This window comes from Corvus kubaryi, unplaced genomic scaffold (assembly GCF_017639235.1).
Source record: "Corvus kubaryi isolate FWS band 111438036 unplaced genomic scaffold, C.kubaryi_AGA036_p1.0 split1-131, whole genome shotgun sequence".
NCBI lineage: Eukaryota > Metazoa > Chordata > Aves > Passeriformes > Corvidae > Corvus > Corvus kubaryi.
In genome coordinates this window covers 23,874,842-23,895,251 of record NW_024582073.1, presented here as the reverse complement: position 1 = coordinate 23,895,251, position 20,410 = coordinate 23,874,842, and the positions used below count along the sequence as shown (strand labels likewise).

Here is a 20,410-nt window from a genome sequence, read left to right as displayed (position 1 = left end):
CAATTCACACAAGTGGATTGAGGCTCTTGTTTTTCTTAAGCATGTTTTTGGGTTTTGTTAGGCTGAAGGGTATTGCTAGTGCTGTTTGGGGCTTGAAAAAATACACCATCTATCTCATCATAAAGTATGCATCCTAAGAAAAATACACAAGGTGAAAATCAGCTGTGAATGTACAAAAAAAATGGTGATTTCCTCCATACAGTAGCCTTAGAGAAACAGGTTTTAATTAGTAGAGACCTCCCAAAACCAGTAGATCTTCAAGAGGAGTGAAAGAGATGGGACAGTAGAACATTTCACACTTACTCAATGCCAATGCAAACACAGAGGGCTTGAAAATAGCAAAAAGCAGAAGAAAACTTGTGCAACCTCTTCTCTGCTGGAAAGGTGAGATCAGGGCCCCTGCTCACAGGACCTGGCACGGTGTCACAGCCATGCAGGCTGGACCCCCAGACCAAAGCACTGACCCCAATTATTATGCAGAAGGTTCGGACTTTGCTTACATGATCAATGCCAATTTTATAAGAATCAATTTTTAGAAACTACTGACTCACGTCAGCTGACAGGTTATGTATGATGAATAAGCAACATAAGAAAACAATATTTAATAGTTTAATGGCTTCAAGTGCAAAGTAAAATTATTTAATTATGCAAATTAAAAATGCTGCAAAGTCTTTACAACCATACAGTTCTAGAATTTAAATTGTATTACTGTGATCATTTGGTGTCTAATGCTGAAACATATTGAACAACTCTTAAAAGTTTTGTGCTTGACTGCAACTGAATAATCAGTAGACTTTGAGGACAATTTCATATTCCACAAGCACAGAGACAGAATTTGTGAAACAGTAATGTTATGAAACAAATCTCATTTGAAGAATAAACTCCACAGAAAAACAAGTTATTAATAAAAAATCCAAACATTGAAGTAAAAGCCTGAATCCTAAGAAGTATAAGGCTGAGTCCTAAAATTTATCTAAACAGTATCTAGCATTACATCAGTAATAAAAGTAGTAGATTAGGCAAAACTGTAATATTTCCTCAAAAGTATGCTAAGGCTACTGTGCAAATTCAGTTTGAAATTAAATGAATTGACAACAATCTCCTTATTTTTAATACATTTAGGCTTCTAGTTTTGTTTACCTGTCTTGTCCCAAAATTCTAGATAAAAAATAGGTTCATTAACTCCTTTTCTAAGTCTGAGGAATGGAACATTTAATATGTGATGAACACCAAGCAGCAATGTTCTACTCACAAAATACAAAATAAGCTGAGCACAACAGTTAAGCATCTGATCCAGTTCCAATACTGCCAGCTTATAAGTGTTTTTACACAAGCACTTCACAAAATACTTAACATTAAAGTCTAAACATCTGTGTAACTCAAATAAATTTGTGATGCTCCCAAAGGGTTAATACTGTCTTGTTTCATTTCTTACATGTAGTAATTTAGCTGTGAACAAAAGCAGCTCCCTGCTGGTTACCTTGGCTAAAGGAAACACAATGAACTGGTAAAAACCAGTTTTATCTCACTGCTGTTGCCTAGGGCTACAGACAAAATGAAGTAAAAAAATTCACATGCAGAGTATTAGGTGCTTATGAAAGATCCAGCAGCGCTGTTGCCTAGTGATTCAGTGAGGAATCAGCACAGGCCAATGAGGTGTTTGGGTACTGAATAACATCCCCGATGACTGCTTTACATCTCCTGCAATTCTGTCATACACCCCCATGATTTCCCAGTGGTGAGAATCACTTTCAAGGGAACCTGCCAGAAAAAAAAATTAAACAAATAAACACATCACATATAGCAAGATTACTATTTTTGCTTTTCCCTTTGGATGTTGATACTGCTCTAGATTACATGCCTATCCAATACAAAATGTTCTTCCATTTCTATTAATACTCAATTATTGCTACAATTCTGATAAAAATACCTTAACAATTTAAACTAACCTTTAGTTTTCAAATTGCAAATACATGTTACTGAATTGCAAGGAATACACTACAGCAAAATTCATCTTATGTTTTTCAAAAAAGCTGCAAATGATGATTTTGATATTTATCATCAGCAACTTTGTCTGTAATGCGGAAAGATAGTAGGGCTTTTTTACCCCCCACATTTCAAGTTCTGGGGTATTTTTATTGTTGCTTTGGTTTAATTTCAGTTTGTTTTGCAGTTCCTTGTGCTCTTGTACACAGTAGATTTGTTGACATGAAAGCTGCCTCATTAGCATGGACTATATTTTGGAAAAAAAATAAGCTACTTCAAAGATAAAGCATCCTTTACCTCAAAGAAGAAAAAGAGATCTCTCCCCACTAAGACTATATATGTGCTCTACTTTAGTGACATTTTGTCTCCATATTAAAAAATAATATTCATATTAACAGAGCACATAATACATATTTAGCTGAAGTAAGTCTGCTGAAGGAGAGCAGGAACATTTCACAAAAATCTTTTCATCTTCAACATCTCTAATCCTAAAAGACATATTCCTGTATAGAAGGGTAAACAACATGAACAAAAATACAGACTTTTTTATTAAAAGATCACTCTCAATTTCTTCTCTGAGATCAAACTTTGTTTTCTATCTGGCCTCTGTCATTGATCTCTTTTTGATGCTTCAGAGGAAGATGAAGTATTTTCATGATGGATGTAGTCTAACGTGTCATACGAGCAAAAGTATGTCAGGATTCCTACAGTAATTTGCTTAGGAAAAGGAGACCAAACAAGGGTAATGAAATGTGTATCTCCAAATAGTTCTACTGCCTATTCTAATCTTTGAAAGCCCCAGAGAACTACTTATTGTCCAAGAATGTGTTTCTTTTCACCTATTAAAGTGCAGTTGGTGTTTAACGGAGAATTACTGTTCTCATGGGAATGACAAATTGAATCCATTTGTTTAATGCATCAAGATGGATTTGTCAGTGTGTGACAGTAAAACACCTTAGACAGAGGTGAATAAGATGGTATGTCCCATTCGTCCACAGGACATTGAAACCTTCTGCCACTTAATGGTTAGTCTGAAATATGTAACAGTAAAATTATATTCCAACCATGTAACCATGAACACTCTCAGTAACCACGTAAACATTTCTTAGAAACTTAGTACAGTGTTCATATTTATTGCATGACCATGACTTCCTCAAAGTATGAATCTTGTTACCTCTGAAAAAGACACCAAAAGTCCCTAAAACTATCCAAAAAGGACTATAGTGTTGCTATTCACCTTATATGCCACCAATATGCCATATTTGATTATTTTAATGAACCTTATAGCAGCACGAATGCCAGGTATCTAATACAGTAATTAAAAATATTTAAATGTGATATACCTTGAAAAACACTCTCGCTTCTTTTGGGTTTTTTTCCAAGGAATTTGCAACAACAGAAGCTAGGCAAGTACAGGTGTACAATGTAAGCAACCTACAGAAATGCAGTTTGCAAAGCTTAGGAGTACGAGTGCAAGAAATTTATAATCTCAGTATGTCCAAAAGGTCTCACTGGACCACATTTGGTAAACAGGAATGTAAAATCTTACAAGGCTTAAATGAACAGTGAAGGGGGAAATTCAGTATGGGAAGCAGAAAGATTAATTTAGATCTTGGATACCCTTCATTATCTTTTCTCAATTTTTGAGGGAAGGATGGGCTCCCTAAGGACCTAGAAAAGATCTTCTAACTGCAAGATCTCCAGAGAAAGCCTCACAAAGTAGCTGGAATGCTGCAATAGATAGAGAAGATCTGGAGGAAGAAACACAAGATAAATTATCTAGTACTTTTCTTTTTCAACTGTTTCCATTAGTGCAAGTCTGTATGTTGCAACCATTTCTGAAATAATTAGAATAAAGTTTTTCTGTCTCTGAATCTTTTCGAGTATTACTGCTGATTGAGTGACCTGGCAACACCAAGTACTCCATTTGTCAACTGGAAACCCTTGGGCTGTTGCTCACTTAAGTTTAGGGATTCCCAAGAGCTTTAGTCTTTTACCAAGCAACAAAAGCTGAGCAGTAGGCTACAGTGACAGATACCAGTCTAGTAATGTATATTTTATAATGTAATTCCAGCTAGGTCCAATACATAGATAGCTGTGTAGTTATCTCCTCACTTTTTACAGATGTTGGTCTGGTAGGTGATGACCTCTACTTTTAGCAATGACCAGCAATTTTGTCTGATTTTGTCTGTGTTAGGCATCCACACAGAAATGTTAAATAAACCCATTTTTAAAGTGAAAATTACTGAAGAAAGATCTTTTGCAATATTTTTTCAGCAGTAACGAATGCCTGGTACATCTAGAAAGCCTACTAACGGGGCGTATTTCTCACTATACCACACCCAACAGAAGTTTGATGGCAATGAATGGAATAGATTTTTAAATTACCATATGCATTGCTATGACAATCTCACTTTCCAAAAGGGAGTGTACTTTCTTTCAGTTTATCTTCCTTTAGAAATTTTATAGTAATTTGAAAAAGCAATTACCTGCAAATATGAAAATGAAACAATTGAAGTGAAAAGCAAAATAGTTGTTGCTACATTCCTAATATGATGATGATGACATACAAAGCCAAGTATGCCTGAGAAAGTAATGGAAATTCAGACTTGTCCCTACCTTCAGTGGCACTTCCAAGGCTGTGGTTTGCTGCAGGGACTCCATTGTTCTTTTTACCAATGCTGTAAGGTAAATTCAAAAACCTACAACTTTATTTTCCATGTTAGAATTGTTATAGATATACTTATATATAAATAAAAAAAAAAATCACACTTTAATTCTGTTATATAATACCGGCATTTCTGCATTAAAAATCTACCATTTGCAACTTTTTCAGATTATTTTAAAGAATTTTATTTTAAAGATATTTTATCTCTTGTGAACAGTTTAATTTCTTTTTTAAAATTGAATTTTAGGGTAGAATTTGCAGAATTATTTACTTTATATATCCCATATATCAAGAAGTACAGCACTACTACATTTCATATTAAGGTATATAGAGCATGTGTGAGTGCTCAGTTTTCAAGTTCAATACTCATAACTATTGGTTTGATGACATTTTATACATTTTCATTTTCTTGTGCAGCCATAAAGCTAAATTTTAAAAAATGAAGTGAGAAAATAAACCCACAAGAATCTGAACTTTTAAAAATATTTTACTCTTCAAAGTAAAAAGATCAGAGCCAAATTTTTAAAAAATTCTTCCCTGTGGGAGAGCAGAGCTATCAGCACTCTAAACAATTAAACTTCAGTACAATTCATGTAACTTAACAACTCATCATGCCATAACACTATGCTCACTATTGCCATGCAAATGTATCTATAATTATTTCAAATCAATCATTTGGGATCAGATTTGTCATCACTGGTCCTGCCAATTAGTGTTTTGCTTGATAAAGATTGCTGCTGCAACACATACTGTTCTAATAAAAATCAAACAGAGATTCAACGGATCAACAGCTTTTAAAAAAGAAGTAATTTTTGGCTAGTGAAAGTGAAATAGGAATACCAGGTGGCCCCAGAACCTCCACTGCTCTGACAGGATGGATGACTAAATAATGCATGCTGTCATGTGCCTCACAGACCTGAGAAAGAGCAGGGTCTGTGATACGAGGTGGTAACTGCTAGAGCGAAACCCACATGATTACTGAGCAGCTTCCTTTGAAGTTATCCCTCGCTGCACATCACGGTTCTTTGGCAGCTGAGGTTAGAGGCAAAGGAGTGGCAAGAACTTTAAGAAGCTGTGGATGTTGTTGCTCTGGCTGCTGCCAAAACCTTTTCTAATGATGCCAGCAATGAAGAGCAGTCTGTAACGTTTCATGTCACATCACTGACACTGAGGCTGGCTTGATAATAATGATGAGGATAACCAGCTTCTACCTGAACAGTCCTCAGACCGTGCTGGCTCACTCAGATTTGTGGGCTAATGAGCTGTCATAAGCTTTTCCATGAAGTCCGAATTATGCAGTAACTCAAAGAATCAGCAGATCAAGTGCCAGAGCTGAGGAAACCAAGATATTTGTTGACACATCTACATACAGCTACACATGTAGACTTGGTTCACGTTCGATTTGAAGTAGTTCATGGTCCAGTGTGGGAGAGAGCAACAATTTTGGAGCGCACAAACAAACATTGCAACCCACAGATTGTGAAAGGAGAAGTGCTGGCCTAAATAATTACTCATTTGTAATCCAGTCCAAGTCAACATGGCTATTAATAGAGGAGCGTTGGGCTGCCTCTGTCTTGAGAAGCCCACTCTGAATTTCAACAAGCTGTCAGCTCCAGGAGGTCAGCAATGCAGCAGGTGCTGGGGCACCCCAACCAGGTGGGATGCCTTCAGAAGGCTCAGTGTGTTGCCAGTCAGTCCTGGGTAAACATTTTTTCCAAGCTATGACTGCACAAAACTTTTGAGAGGACAACACCTGATTTCTGCACTTCCCTTGCAGAACCACTCAGCTCTGTATGTTCCACCAGACATTTATGAAGGGCATACTCAACTCTGTGCAGCCTAACATTTTTTGTGTTAGAGAAATAAACAGCAATAGAGCATTTGGGCAATGGGAGGAATAGGTCATCTTGACAAAATGAGCTCCAACAGACAGTAAAAGATGGAGCATGAGTCAGCAGCGTCAGTTCCTGGGTTGAAAGATGTGAGGGGTATGGCAAAGGGTGCTGCCTGCCTGTGCACTGAGTTAGACCAGTTTTCTCCTAGTTCTCTAGACCTCTGAATTTGACTAGTTCTGTCCCATTTAACTGTTATCCCCAAAAGGGGATTCATGATGGCAGCAATGACTGCAACAGCTTTCTCTGTTGGTTCACACACGTTTTGCTCTAAGGCATCTGGCACCACCAGAATTCTGCTGCATTCTTAAATACTCTTAATTTTAAAATGCACAGATTAATGTGGCCACATCAGTGAACAAACCCAATGGTTCCTCATTCACTTTGACAACCATTAAAAACCTCTCCATGGGTTTGCTTCATTTTCTTTTTTCCTTTTTTTTCTGTCAGTTCAGCTCCCTGTTCTATTTCTCATGTCACACTGACTTCTTCTCTACCCAGAGTTTAGTGGGTGGCATAGTAAAGCCATTCATTTCAAGCAATCTGAAGTTGTTGTGCCTGCATTTCAACCTTTTGAAACCACTCCTTTGCAAATATCAAGAAAAAGCAGCTGGATTGTCATTCCTGTTCAGTAGTCTGCTAAGACAGTAAACAGTGAAGAAGGAAGCATTTCAACTACATTACAGTATTTGCACAAAAAAAAATAGGTATAGTGGCTGAATACCTTTAGGCTGGAAATTTAAAGGTCTAGATTTTGGAGAGACAAAACTCTGGAATAGTGGTAGTAATTTTTCATATGAAGATTATAATTAATAAAAGAGACCATATGGCATGGGGGTATGTAATCACAGGAGAGGACCCCTTCAGTCCCATGTACATAATATCTGATTCTCCCTCTACTTTCTCAAATCTCCTTGAAAATTTCCCTCTTTCTCCAGGTTCAGAATAAATAATCAGACATCCACAACTCTATCTTCTTTATCTCATCTACATTTTAGTGTAGTCGCTAAAAAACAGAACCACAGCATTTTAATAGATCTGTCTCTACCACTCTTAATTTTTTGTTTCTTTTCTAAGATTTAGGCTGGAAACTTTGGGGATAATGATTATTTCTGCTCAGTCAAGAATCTAGTATATCTGGGGCACATAAATTATTAATTTTAAAACATTCCTTTACAGCCAGCCATATACTGCAATGGCATCTGTAAAATGCTGTTCTCCCAATCTTTGCAACTTAACTCTCAAAACCCATAGTCAGCAATTAGAAGAGTTGTTGATTATAGGCATCTTGAAATGCTTTGTAAGTGCTAAGTATGCGCACTAAAATATTATATATAAAAAATGCTGACAGCAAAGTTAAAAGATTATAGAGGAACTGAAATTTTAACATATGTTTTAACAAATATTAGGTTTTCTTGATACTGACCAGAATAAATATGCTTATTGAAAGTGCTGTGAATAGGAACAAAGAAAAGACACGCATGCCTGCTGTGGAACAAAAGCTTATTTGTCCCTATCGAACTGAAGACATTTTTCAAGTGCACTCACCTATGAAATTATGACTCCAGAAACATGTCAAAGCTGGCCAGACATATGATCTATGGAACAGGGATTTTTGCAAATTGAAAGCTATCTAGAGGCATCTTTAGTTTACGCACCAGTGTTTTTCAAGTTAGAAAAAGGCAGCGCAGAGGACAGAAAATGTCACTAACTTGTGATGACCAGTTCATTCTTTTGTTCTTCTGTTACTGCAGTCCCCTTTTGAACATGTGCACATTTTTATGCAGCTGCCTCAGTACCCAGTAAGCATAAAATTGTAGCAGAAAAAAAAGAAATTTCATGGAACTTGTATGTGAGCCAAAAATGTGTACTGGCAGATGTTTAAAAGAAGTATAAGATACTGTTCTTTAGGTAGCAACTGATCTTAATAGCAAAGTAAATAGGCTTAATTTATCTTGATTTTTTTTTTCTTAGACTGGTCATTTCGGTGTTCTTATACCTGGTAAAATATTAGAAAAATTGTTTCAAACTCTACATTGTACATGTACCAAAAATAAGAACAGATGCAGAAATTCTTCAATTCTATCAATACGGTATAATTATAAATGAGTTCTAAAAAAAAACCTTTAAAAATTACTCTAATGCACTGTGATATTGAACACAACACACTGGAATACATAAATTTCTACAAAAAGATGTTATTTCAAGTACCAAGTATCTTTCATTTAATTATCACTAATGGATGCAATTAAGCAGGCAGAAAGACACGGAAGAATCCACAGTAACTGCCACTGGCAAAGTTCACCTTTCAAACTCACCAGCTATTTATAGAACACACACAGAAGCCAGATTTTACAGATGTAACTACAGGTATCCCTGTACTTTAAAAAAAGAAAAAATTATTCTGCTTTCCTTCACCACAAAGTGTATCCCCCTTCTAGCTGTAATGCATTCAGCATAATCCAAGGGCAACGAGGCACTTCAAACTTAGCATGGAGCAGCAGTGTCAGAAACAGTCCCCACCAAACGAGAAATTGGGTTCTGCCATTCCTAAATACTCTTCCAGAGCCTCTACACAGACTCACAGTCTGATTTGGGGACAGATTGTCTACCTGATTACACAGACTTCAGGACTCAGAGATGCTGAGCCTTCCCAGATCCAAGAACCCAGTTTTTGGCATTCCCATAACATCATCTGCCTTTCTACTTCCTGGGGTGCTGGAAAGCTCAAGATGTGAGGAAGCCAGACAGGCAAGCTGGCTAGAAACCAGCGAGATTATTGATGGTAAAGCTGAGAGTCTTCTGCCCAAGCCAAACAAATTTCTGCCAAATGTTTTGATCTGAACTTCCCAAGCACCCTCTAATAGGAAATTAGTATTTTAAAAAGCTCTTTTGCTGTCATGTTCTTGCCCCAAACAGAGAATTGAGGGAAATAATATGCCACATCTTTGATGAAAATTGCACCATTCAGAGTAGTATGTGCTTCATTGTATTTCAAAGTATGTCAAAGCTTGGACAGTCAAAACCTTCTTATAAATAAATGATGTTCTGCCTTGTCCATTGAGAGTGAGCCATATGTGTTCTATAAAACTGCAGATGATGGATTCCTTTTGAAGAAGGTATCCTTCCAAAATGCAGATAAGACCTTGTGATGACCCACCTAATGCAGTATTTTGTGCAGAAGTAGATAAAGAAAAAAAGAACAATTTTTGCTTGCCTCTTGTTTATTAGATTCAAAGGATTCCAAATCATCTGTGCATTATTAGATACACTATACATGGGATTTCTGTATATTTAAAAGTACGGAAAATTCTTATTGGAGCATATGAAGTCCTAAGCAAGACTAAAGAAAGCACCAGTATTACAATCCCTTGTGGCAATTTTCAGCTGGGAAGTCTTAGAAGCAAATGGACATTTTAATGTTGTGAAACAATTCAAAAAAGACACTTCCATCATGGAAATGCTGCTGAGAAGGCTTATATCCTGCACTATGATCTAATTAAATATTACTATTTACCTTATGTTCTTCATTTATAAGTCTTAAAAATATTTTAAGTTTTATATCCATTCTACAAACAAGAAAAAGGAGACATATTTGTTGTTGCTTTCCTGAAAAAGTAGATCAGAAGCATGAATGGAATCAGAATGCAAACATACTGAATAGTAGGCCAGTGCTTCTTGGATCACATTAAATGCTGGTGAATAACACAGCACTGACGTGTAATCCATTAAAACCCTCAAACACTGCTCTTTAGCTTTAAGTCCACGTCTGCCTTTACTGAGCTTTGTGACTGTACAACTGAGATTTCTCTCTGGATCATTAAACTGCAGGCTGGAAACTGCAAGTCAGCAGATTCTGTAATTTAAAGTTTCTGAATGGACAAAAGCTCATTAGATATGCGAAGACAAAGCTGACCGCTAAAGAATATTGGCAAATAAAAGTAAGAACAGTAAGGATTTTAAGAAAGGGTGAAAGAACTTTAGGTAAAGAGATGAAAACCATATTTAGACTTTCAAAGCACTTAAGTGAATTAGGAGCACACATCCTACTGACACTTCCTTGGTTTAACACTCAGATATCTAATCTGTTACCTCAATCAGCAGCTCCTGAAATAATTGGAAAAGATTAGGAGAAAAGAGTGTTCCTATTTAGTTTCATCTGAAAGGAATCTAGGTCAACTGCTCTCAGAATGCTCTGCGATGTGAACCAAAACTGTTCACACCATGGACTGGGACAATAGGGAGATCTGCTTCAGCATGTACTTCCGACTGGAAGTAAGATGCTAGTGCAGATACACCCTTTCTCTGCCTATTCAGATCGTATTAAATCCTCATTAATGACACTGAAGAAGCACCAGCTTTGGACCCTTTTAAGACACCTTAGGTTAGTTCTTCTACCAGTAGCAGAACTATTTGGAAAATAGAGGCAGGGAGGCTGGAAGGAACCTTTGGAGGTTAACTGGTCCAGCCCTGCTGCTCAGAGAGGGCACCCTGAGCTGGTTGCCAAGGACCTTGTCCAGATGGCTTTTTTACATCTCCAAGGATGGAGACTCCACAACCTCTCATGGCAACTTGTGCCAGTGCTCAGTCACCCTCAGGGTAAAACAGTGTTCCCTGATCTTCAGAGAGAACCTTTTGTGTTTCAGTTTGTGCCCATTGCCTCTGGTCCTGTCACTGGGCACCACCACTTCCTCCAGATACATATACACAGTATATATGTATTTTTTTTATATATATATATTCTCTTCCCTGGGCTGAACAGTCCCAGATCTCTCAGCCTGTCTTCATAGAAGAGATTCTCCAGTGTGTTCATCATCCTTGTGACCCTTCATTGCACTCGCTCCAGTCTTGTACTGGGGAGCCCAGAAGTAGATGCAGTACTCCAAGTAAGGCCCCCCCAGGGATGAATAAAGAGGAAGGAAATCAATGTCTCAGGTTGGTCTTTTTTGTAAAGAATAAGACAAGTTATCACTCTTCTGTTCTGACAGGAGTATATCTGAAAGTTCCTGTGATGCAGAATTTTCTTTTTTTCTTTGCCTCTTAGGGCAAAGTAGAGACAAATTGAAAAATCAATCTTCAGTCAGCAGAATGAAACAAACTTCCATCTTGAACACCCAAGTTTAGCAGCCTATGTTAAGTGCAATGACAATTTCCAAGGTATCTCGGACCTCTAGACTGCCCAGGTCCATTTTCTAAAGGTCATCTTAGCAACTTCAATTACAGGGTGATAACTTTGAAGCACAACAAGGAATTTACAGGTATGCTTTTCCTGCACATTGTAGCTACACCTGGAGATCAGGAAACTAATTACTGTGCAGTACATACTTTAAACTTGAGTATTTGAACTGCACTCTTTTTGTATCTTCAGAAAAAAGCCTCCAGTCATCATGTTTCCATAGTGGGATAATGTATTACTATTATTCATACAATAGCTGGAGGTTTTTTCTGTTACACTTGAAAATACTGATTTTTCGGAATTTGCTACAAATTCACACTAGTAATGGAGATCTGAATTTGACCCAAGGAGGGCAGAATCTATGATCTTCTATATGTATAAGCAACCATGAATAATTTTTATCTTTTGGGTATAATATTAGCTCTATACTTAATGCAATTTGATGGAAAATAAGATAATAAAAATCCTTCTATGCTGTCCTACAGATCTCTTTCAATATACTACGATTCCTAACTCTGAAATTATGTCACTTTTAGACATTGCCTTTTCTGAACAGATATTGCAATCTCCAATAAATCGTGTAATTTTTTTAAAATTTAAATCAGATTTTAATTCCTGTATTTAGAAGTCAAATGTTAATATATTAACTTAATTCATTATAATGCCCTGAATATATTGAGCTGAAATATTTCCCAGGTAGCTTGTTTAGATTAGATAGAGGTTTAATGTTCTCATTTTGAACTAATACTCACAAGAGGGATCAGTGATGAAATGAGACTAATATAGCAAATTGCACTGTTCAAATGAACGCAGCACGGGAAGGTGAAATTAATTTTTTATTAAATGCTTAGGCTATAATGGAAGATATTTCTTGTATTGGTTCATTTAAAATATTTGTGACATTATGCTAATTGGTTTAGCCAAACATATTGTTGAGCTTTGGTCAAACTAGACCAAAGTTTGTGAATAAACACTTGGTGCCTACAGGAATAAATCCACTGCTTAACAGAGAAGAGACCCAACAGTCTGCTATGTGCCCTCGCTTGCTTGCTATATTTGTACCAGATGCTGAGACAAACTCTGGCTTACAGAATAATGTCTGGAAGTAAGCCAAAGGCATGAACTTTTACTAACCTTAACCTTGAGAGTGCCATCATGAAGGTTTCTTACTATAAAAAAGCAGTAAACTAACTTAAAAATTACAGTCTAGTATAACCTTACATTAATGCTTCTTTGTGTAACAGGCCTCAGTCTAAAGTACTTCAAACTGGTTTATTTCCTTCTAAAACCTTAGAGGAAATATTACTTACTTTTACAGGATTCACACAGTGGGTGATGGAATCTTGATAAAAAAACTAAATACAAATAAGCATGGTAATGAATTCCAAATGAGTATATCACGTTTTATCTACATAAGAGCCAGTGGTGGAAAACATTCAGAAAAATCTGCTTAGTATACATTTTCTTAATTGTGAGAATCAGTGTGTTTATTCTTGCTACATAAGTTCTTTATTCTCTGAGAAATCACAGGATATAGAGAGTAAAAATGGGGTGGGAGGGAAAGAGCAAGAGAGATTGTATTTACCTGAAAATTCCTCGATTTGAGAATCTTCTACTTCAAACAACAATTCATCATGGATCTGGGCAATTAACCTGAAAAATTTCAGAGACATCAGATAACATATGCAAAAAAATTTTAACAGTGCTTTTCATTCAGGGATAAGTTAAAGTAAAAATAAACATCCAAAGAAAATTTAAAAATAATTAATGGACTTAACAGAATTGCCGCTCCCCATATTCTGGAAACATAAAGGCCACGGTTGTAAGCCCAAATTGTGCTTGCTAACTTATAAATGTCACTCAGGGATTTGATGGCATGACAAGGCATTACTTAAAACCAACATAATTTGCAGAAAAATGCAACGAATTATCGAGAGAGACTATGTTTTTTTAATATAGCTTATTTTTTGGACTGGATATAAAGAAGAAATTCTTCCCCATGAGGGTGGTGAGGCACTGGAACTGGTTGCCCATAGAAGTTGTGGATGCCCCATCCTTGGCAGTGTTCAGAGCTGGGTTAGATGGGGCTTGGAGCAACCTGGTCTAGTGGAAGGTGTCCCTGTCCATGGCAAGGGGCTGAACAAGGTGGTCTTTAAGGTCCCTTCCAATCCAAACCATTCTGTGATTCCATGATTTAAATTAAATGTCACTTGTAGACTTTTCTTAATACCTTTTCTTAATAATAGCAGTTATTCAAGTAAATAATTCTTTACCAATGGCTGAACCATCAATATGGTTATGACTTATAACTTTTCACAGCTTCTTAAGATAGTTTCACGCTGCCTTAAATTACAATGTGACATTGACTAACAGTGTGGTAAGCTCTAATAATAGACCTTAAATTATTAGTCACGTACAACACAGTCAGAAGCAGAGTGAAACAGATTAACATATTTCTAATAGGAAATTGGGACACAGGACACAAAAAAGAAAAAGATTAAAAGACCAGGATCATCTGTAGCAAGAGAATACAGTTACATAAAAAGTTGTAATTTCTAATTCAAGTAAATTAATTAAAGCAAGAATGTCCTCGTAACCATTCAAATGACATGTAAAAGGTATAAATCAGAACAGTGAATATTAAAGATTAATAGACAGTGAATCAATCTAATAAGTGAAAATAATTGCATTCATTAAACCAGTTCAATAAAAACACGATAGACTGGTTATTGTTTGTACCAGAGTAGTGTCTCATGCCTTCAGTCAAGATTAGAGCACCATATATTCTGAATATTTGGTAAGGAAAAGTCCTTTCTTAGAAGAACTTACAGTATACATAAAAACTTCATCATAAATTTATCAGGATTTAGGAATGGAAGAATAGGATTTTCAAAACCTCGCAGCATTGTAACAACTGATCACCTCACGTTCATGCTAAAAGTAAAACAGGAGGAGCAGGGCTGCACCACAATTAAGTGCTACCTTATGTGTGCCTGAAAACCTGTGGAAGTAATGTAAATTAACTCAAATTTTCTCTCTGGACAGCAAAATAGACTTGATACAACTCTACGTGCTCCAGTTCACCAGGCAGCCCAGCTCTTTTAGCTTGGGTCTCCATCTGGGCTAAAGGACCCTGTTTCTCACCCACATCATCCTGAACAGCACAGTCCATCAGCTCAGTTATACTGCCAGTTATCTCAGGAACTGCACGGAACTGCAGAGTTACATCTGCCCCATCTTGCACATCTGGTGATTAAACTGAAGTTCAGGACAATGTTCTCTCTGCTAAATACAGAACTAGAAGTTGGCATTGCTGGTTCTCTGTCTAGCTCTGCTGCTCTCCTAAGCAATGCCCATTCAGTTAGAAAACGGGAACAATAATTGTGAGATCTAAGAAATCAGTATTTCTAACACACTTCTACTTTCAAATGAAAGAAATTACAGAAGATTTAATTAATGCTAAACATGATTTCCTAGATTCATGCCAAGAAGTGAAATAGTATACACTATTTCTTCCTTAATGTTCATCAAACAAGTTACATATTTTTTGATGATGTTTTTTCTCTTTTTCTTACCCATTTCACAAAAAAGTAATGGATTCTGGTCTTACAGTACAAGGCCACCTGTATTTTTTCAGGCTTGCTGTAATAACACTTGCATGCAATATGCTGTTCCACAGAAGGAAGCATTCAATTTGACATCAATAAAGATGAAAGAAAAAAAATCAAAGCAATTTGTACATTCAAAATTTACAGCTTTCACCATTCCCCTGCATGCACCCACCCAGCCACTGCAGATTCTGAGTGAAAGAAGTTTGAAAAAGTCCCTATACTTTTGCTTAATAGCTTAATTGAATCCTCTTCACTTTGAAGGAATATTGCAATAGCAAGCTCCTCTCATTATCTCGTGCTAAAAGGTACGGCCAACTGGATTAGAAACTGCAAACCAGGCAGAGACTAGTATATTTTTATTTCTACAGATGATAAGAATGCCTTTGATTTAGAAACTAGGATTTTATTAACTCTGTTCTTACCTGACTGAAAATTAGGCATGATTTTTGATGAGTACACATATGATTTCCCTTGCAGAGAAATGGACTTGCATCTGAGCATGCCAGTGGTGTGGAACTAGAAATAATGCTACGGCCTGACCCTTCAAATGCAGAAATATTTCTGTGACTGCCAGTCTGAACATGGCTTTTGACACCACTTTAGTGTGCCCAGAATACAATAACCATCTGAAACTATTATGCTGCACTATAGAATTTAAAAAAGAAAATATTTTTCATTTTCTTAGCACTACATTGATCATTCTTCCAGTTTCCTATAAAGTAACACAGATACTAAACTTCTCAGGCCTTCAATGGATCTGCCCAGCTATCACTACTATATCATAATCATATTAATGAATTATATATGCCAAAACTAATCAAACTGTTCTCAAAAGATTTTTTTCATTTTTCTGTAGTACCAGGCCAGTTGTCTAATAAAAGACCTAATGAGGATTTTGTTTGTTACTGTAAATTAATATATTCCAGGTCTGGACTCCTCTGTTCTAAAGTACAGAATTGCAAAGCTTTACATGACTACTTCAAACATCTAGAAATAAGTACACTATTGAACTGAACTCAACGAAACAGCTGTTACCTTATCAGTGAGCAGCTGTATTTTTCTTTATCATTAAAGGAAACAAGTTTCTGTCTAAACTTGAAACTAGAGCACTCTGGCATGACATGCTGCAGGCTCCAGTGTAGGTATATTCACTGGAAGAGGCCAGTGTAGGCAAGGGGTTAAAAAAAGACAAGATTGCCATAGCCTTTATCAGAAGGAGGTTTTTAACAGTGATGTGCAGTGTTTCAGGATGTTAGAATGTGCCAAGAGATGCTCAAACTAATTAAATTCATGCTTCTTCTACAGACAAGGGACTAAGGCTGGTTCTGACCTAGATGTTCTGAACTCACACTTGGAAAACCCCAGCTCTGTGCATTGACTTTGTGGGGGTGCCACCTCCCAAAACAGCTACCTGAAGTTAGGCAGAGATTAACCCTCTCTACATTTTTGTGATGCATTTTTGCATCAGCAGGGAAATTTTTACTGCTGTTAACAACACACCCAAAGCATAACATGGTTTAGCTTTCCAGACTGGTCTGTAGGAAGATGATACAGAATATAAAACACCAACAGTTCAGTGGTGGACTTGGCAATGCCAGGTTAACAGTTGGACTCAATGAACTTAGAGGTATTTTCCAACCTAACTGGTTCTATGATTCTTTATTACATCGAGCTGTCTGTTTTAAGAATTTGAGTAGAAAATAAATTAAAATAAGGTTTAAAATTGGGCAACTGGAAAAGCTCTAGATAAGAGGGTTTGATCATCATGCATAACATAGCTTGACTCAAAGATCTTAAAGGTCTTTTCCAACCTAATTGATACTATAATTCTGTAAGGAATCAAGGACAGCTTATTCTGACCAAGAGCCAGGCTGAGAGCCCAGACTAAAGTTTAAGATGGTTCCTGTTGGATACTTCTACATCTTCAGAAAAAAAATGGTGCAGCACCTGGCCACAGGTTGTCTGATTCTGAACTAGAGCACTCCAGTGTAAAATTTCCCTCACAAATGACATATTTTATTTCTAACTTGAAGACATACTGAGAACTAAATCATATCTGAACAAGAGATTTCCAAAGGCAAAAGGTTTCTCTTTGAAGAAGGAGTGAAGAAAAGGAATTATTTGAAATCCATCATAACTTAATGGTTTGAGTAAAAATTCTAGTGAAAAAAATCCTATAATATATCTTAAGAACTTAAAACAATGTTAGTGGTTAAGTTGTTCAGTTTTTATATAAGCAATAAAAATGTAAACATGAAAAAGTTACTAAAAGTACCCCACTTTAAATCGGGCATTAATGATCACTTGGTAGCAAACCAAACATTTTGAAATATTTTTAAAAAATATTTTCTAGAATATTTTCTAAAGTATTTTAAAAATATTTCTCACTTTCTATTCCAACAAGGTTTTTATCTTATTTAAAAAAGCACAATGTCTCTGATCACTGAAACTAAGGTCATACAACAGTATCAGATTTTATATCCCAAATATTAATATCCTTGTCTCTCATGCTATGTTACTCCCTTTTTCTGATATAATAAATCAATCAATAAAATAATAATCCAACTAGTAACATCAGAATTTTTGTTTTGAATTTGAAACTAATAAATGCCTAATGGGAGACTTCAAAATCGCAGAGAAGGGAGTACACAATTACAAGCTTTGTATATAAAGATAAGTTTAAAAATAAAACCAAAAAGTATAAAACCTGTTAAGTGGTTAGGGGAAAAAAAAAGATAAAAACACTAAGATATATTTTGAAATCAGACAAATGGGAGATTATGAAAAAAAACCCCAAACCCAAGCCACCAAAACCAAAAAACAAATGGAAATAAGTTTCATATTAAAAAAAAAAAAATTAATCACTTGAAAAACTGACACATTCACACTTAATAAACTAATATTTAATAAAATAAAATATTGACTTAAAAGCATGTAATGCAACACTTCACCAGAAAAAGTCAGAATGGCTGCTCGTGTAACAAACATTTGCATGGATTTCAAGAACACTTAGAAACTACGATATACAATGATTTTGTGGAAGGACTTTTCAATCTTATATTTCAGAACCTAAGACTCATCCCCACAAGCCAAGGAAGATGAAAATCTGCAGACAGACAAGCTATTCTTCTACAAATGTTACACCTCCCTCCTGAAGCATCTGCTACTGGCCACACTCAGCAATAATGGACCAGATGGAAGTTGGATCCAATTCCTCTTAGAAATATCTACATTCCCTATACTGAAACACCATTTATTTTCTGATACTACTAATACTACCTGTTATTTAATTGTGCCACAGTTTCCCCACAGAAGTACACAAATTCCAGTGGGCAGATGCCTATTGTCATGTAAATAAGGAACAAGATTATTAGAATTTTGTAATATTTTGTAGAATTTTCCCTTTCTAAAATTTTTTTTTGAAGCTGTACCTATCAGGATTCCTAATGTGGTAATATCAAAAGTTATAGCTCAAGATACATCATGCCTGCCTAGATGTTACTTGCATTAACTTTAAGCTACCTCTTTCAATGTTTTCTTGATAAAGACCAAAATACTTTAACCATAAAAATCCAGCAAGCCTGTGAAATGGGTTTTCTCAGCAGCTATATCATGAAGAGCGGGAAACTGAACAGATGGCTAATTAAAGAGAATAGAATTTTTGTATGTATCCAAAATGTTTGAAAACATACCAATCTAAAAGGTGACCTACAAAAGGGTTTTATAAATGAAATATATTTATTTGCATTGAATGTCTTACATAAAAGAATAGTGAAAAGCCTGCTACATCATGCATGTCCCTTTCAGCTGTGATATTTCAGCATGTTAAATATATTTAGCTCTTTCTATAAAGAATAAATTACTCTGACTTGCTCTGGCTCACTGAGTATGAAGTGTTCAGGTAACAGCTCACCATCTTGTGGATGGATATATGAAAAAGACTGCTTTGGCTGCTTGAGGAAAGTGATGATTATTCTAAGTTACAGCTTGCCTAGAAATTCAGTGTTATTTGGCTACTTTGGGAGGCAAAGAGCTCCATATTGGACAGCAGCTACGGAGAGTGCAATACGACCTGGGAAGTTTCCTTCTGCTACAGAAACAAAAGCATTTGTCTGTGAAACAACAATCTTATTCTCCTCTCAAGCAGAATCCAATACTTATCTTTTCCTTATGGTTCAATTTCTCTAGTATTTGTCTAAGGATAAAAGATAACCATCTTGCTAAAGTTAATCCATTAACTGGGTGGAAATTTTGGGCATATACTGAGTGGGAATTGTGGGCAGAATACCAGAGCAAAAAGCATTTATTTGAAAATCCTGGTTAACTGCTAGAGAAGAAACATGAGTGAAAACAGTTCTTTAACTCCTGAAGAAACAGATAAAGGGATGGAATATTTACATCCAGAATTAAAGATCAACACATGTAGCAGCAGCCTTAAGAATTTTACTCAATGTATTTGTTTGAAACTATGATCTAATCAAGAAGTTGGGTTTATTAGTATGTCCTCTTGTATGAGTCTGACAGATTATAAGCAGTTTACAAAGTAATAATGATTGAATCCCTACACGCCTTATAAAAATGCCTCTAGATTCTTGTGTTATACTAAAACTGAAACCACTTCCAAGAAATGAATCATTTGTGATTTAGCAAATGACTTCTATCTGAAAAAAAATCCAGGTCATATAACACAATGCTTGTTCTGGGAAATAAGAGTTGTTTCTAACTAATTTAGCTATCTGTAGAAGTGAGTTGCATTTACAGCTCACCAGCACAGAAAATCATTAGGTTGATTAAGGTGTTTGTTCCTTGAGGAAGACATACAAAACTCCAACATCCACTGCTTTTGAACAGCAGCTGGGACCAAGAAAATAAACCTTTTGCTTTTATTTCCTGATGGCTTCTCCTTTTCAGATCACTCATTTATATTTGGCCTGTGGTTGAACCTGTCTCTTTAACCAGGATCCAGACATGCTGAGAAGTAAAGCTGTGTGTTTGTGGCACAGATCCGGTGCCGAAGGAACAATAATTTGGCGCAAAAGCAGAATTGGTGGATCCACATCAAATTACTCAACAGTTC

At 36.1% G+C, this 20,410-nt stretch overlaps 1 protein-coding gene across 1 annotated transcript in view; it reads right to left on the bottom strand.

The window, feature by feature from the left end:
- Window positions 1–202: 202 nt before the first annotated feature.
- The window catches only part of POLN (DNA polymerase nu), a 99,337-nt gene continuing 79,129 nt past the window's right edge, over window positions 203–20,410 (bottom strand). Inside the window, exons 23-25 of the mRNA XM_042053377.1 lie at window positions 13,308–13,375; window positions 4,606–4,667; window positions 203–1,761 (exon numbers count right to left, since the gene is read on the bottom strand). Coding sequence (XP_041909311.1) covers window positions 1,693–1,761; window positions 4,606–4,667; window positions 13,308–13,375 — 199 coding nt within the window. The 3' untranslated portion in view covers window positions 203–1,692. The remainder of the gene's footprint in view (window positions 1,762–4,605; window positions 4,668–13,307; window positions 13,376–20,410) is intronic.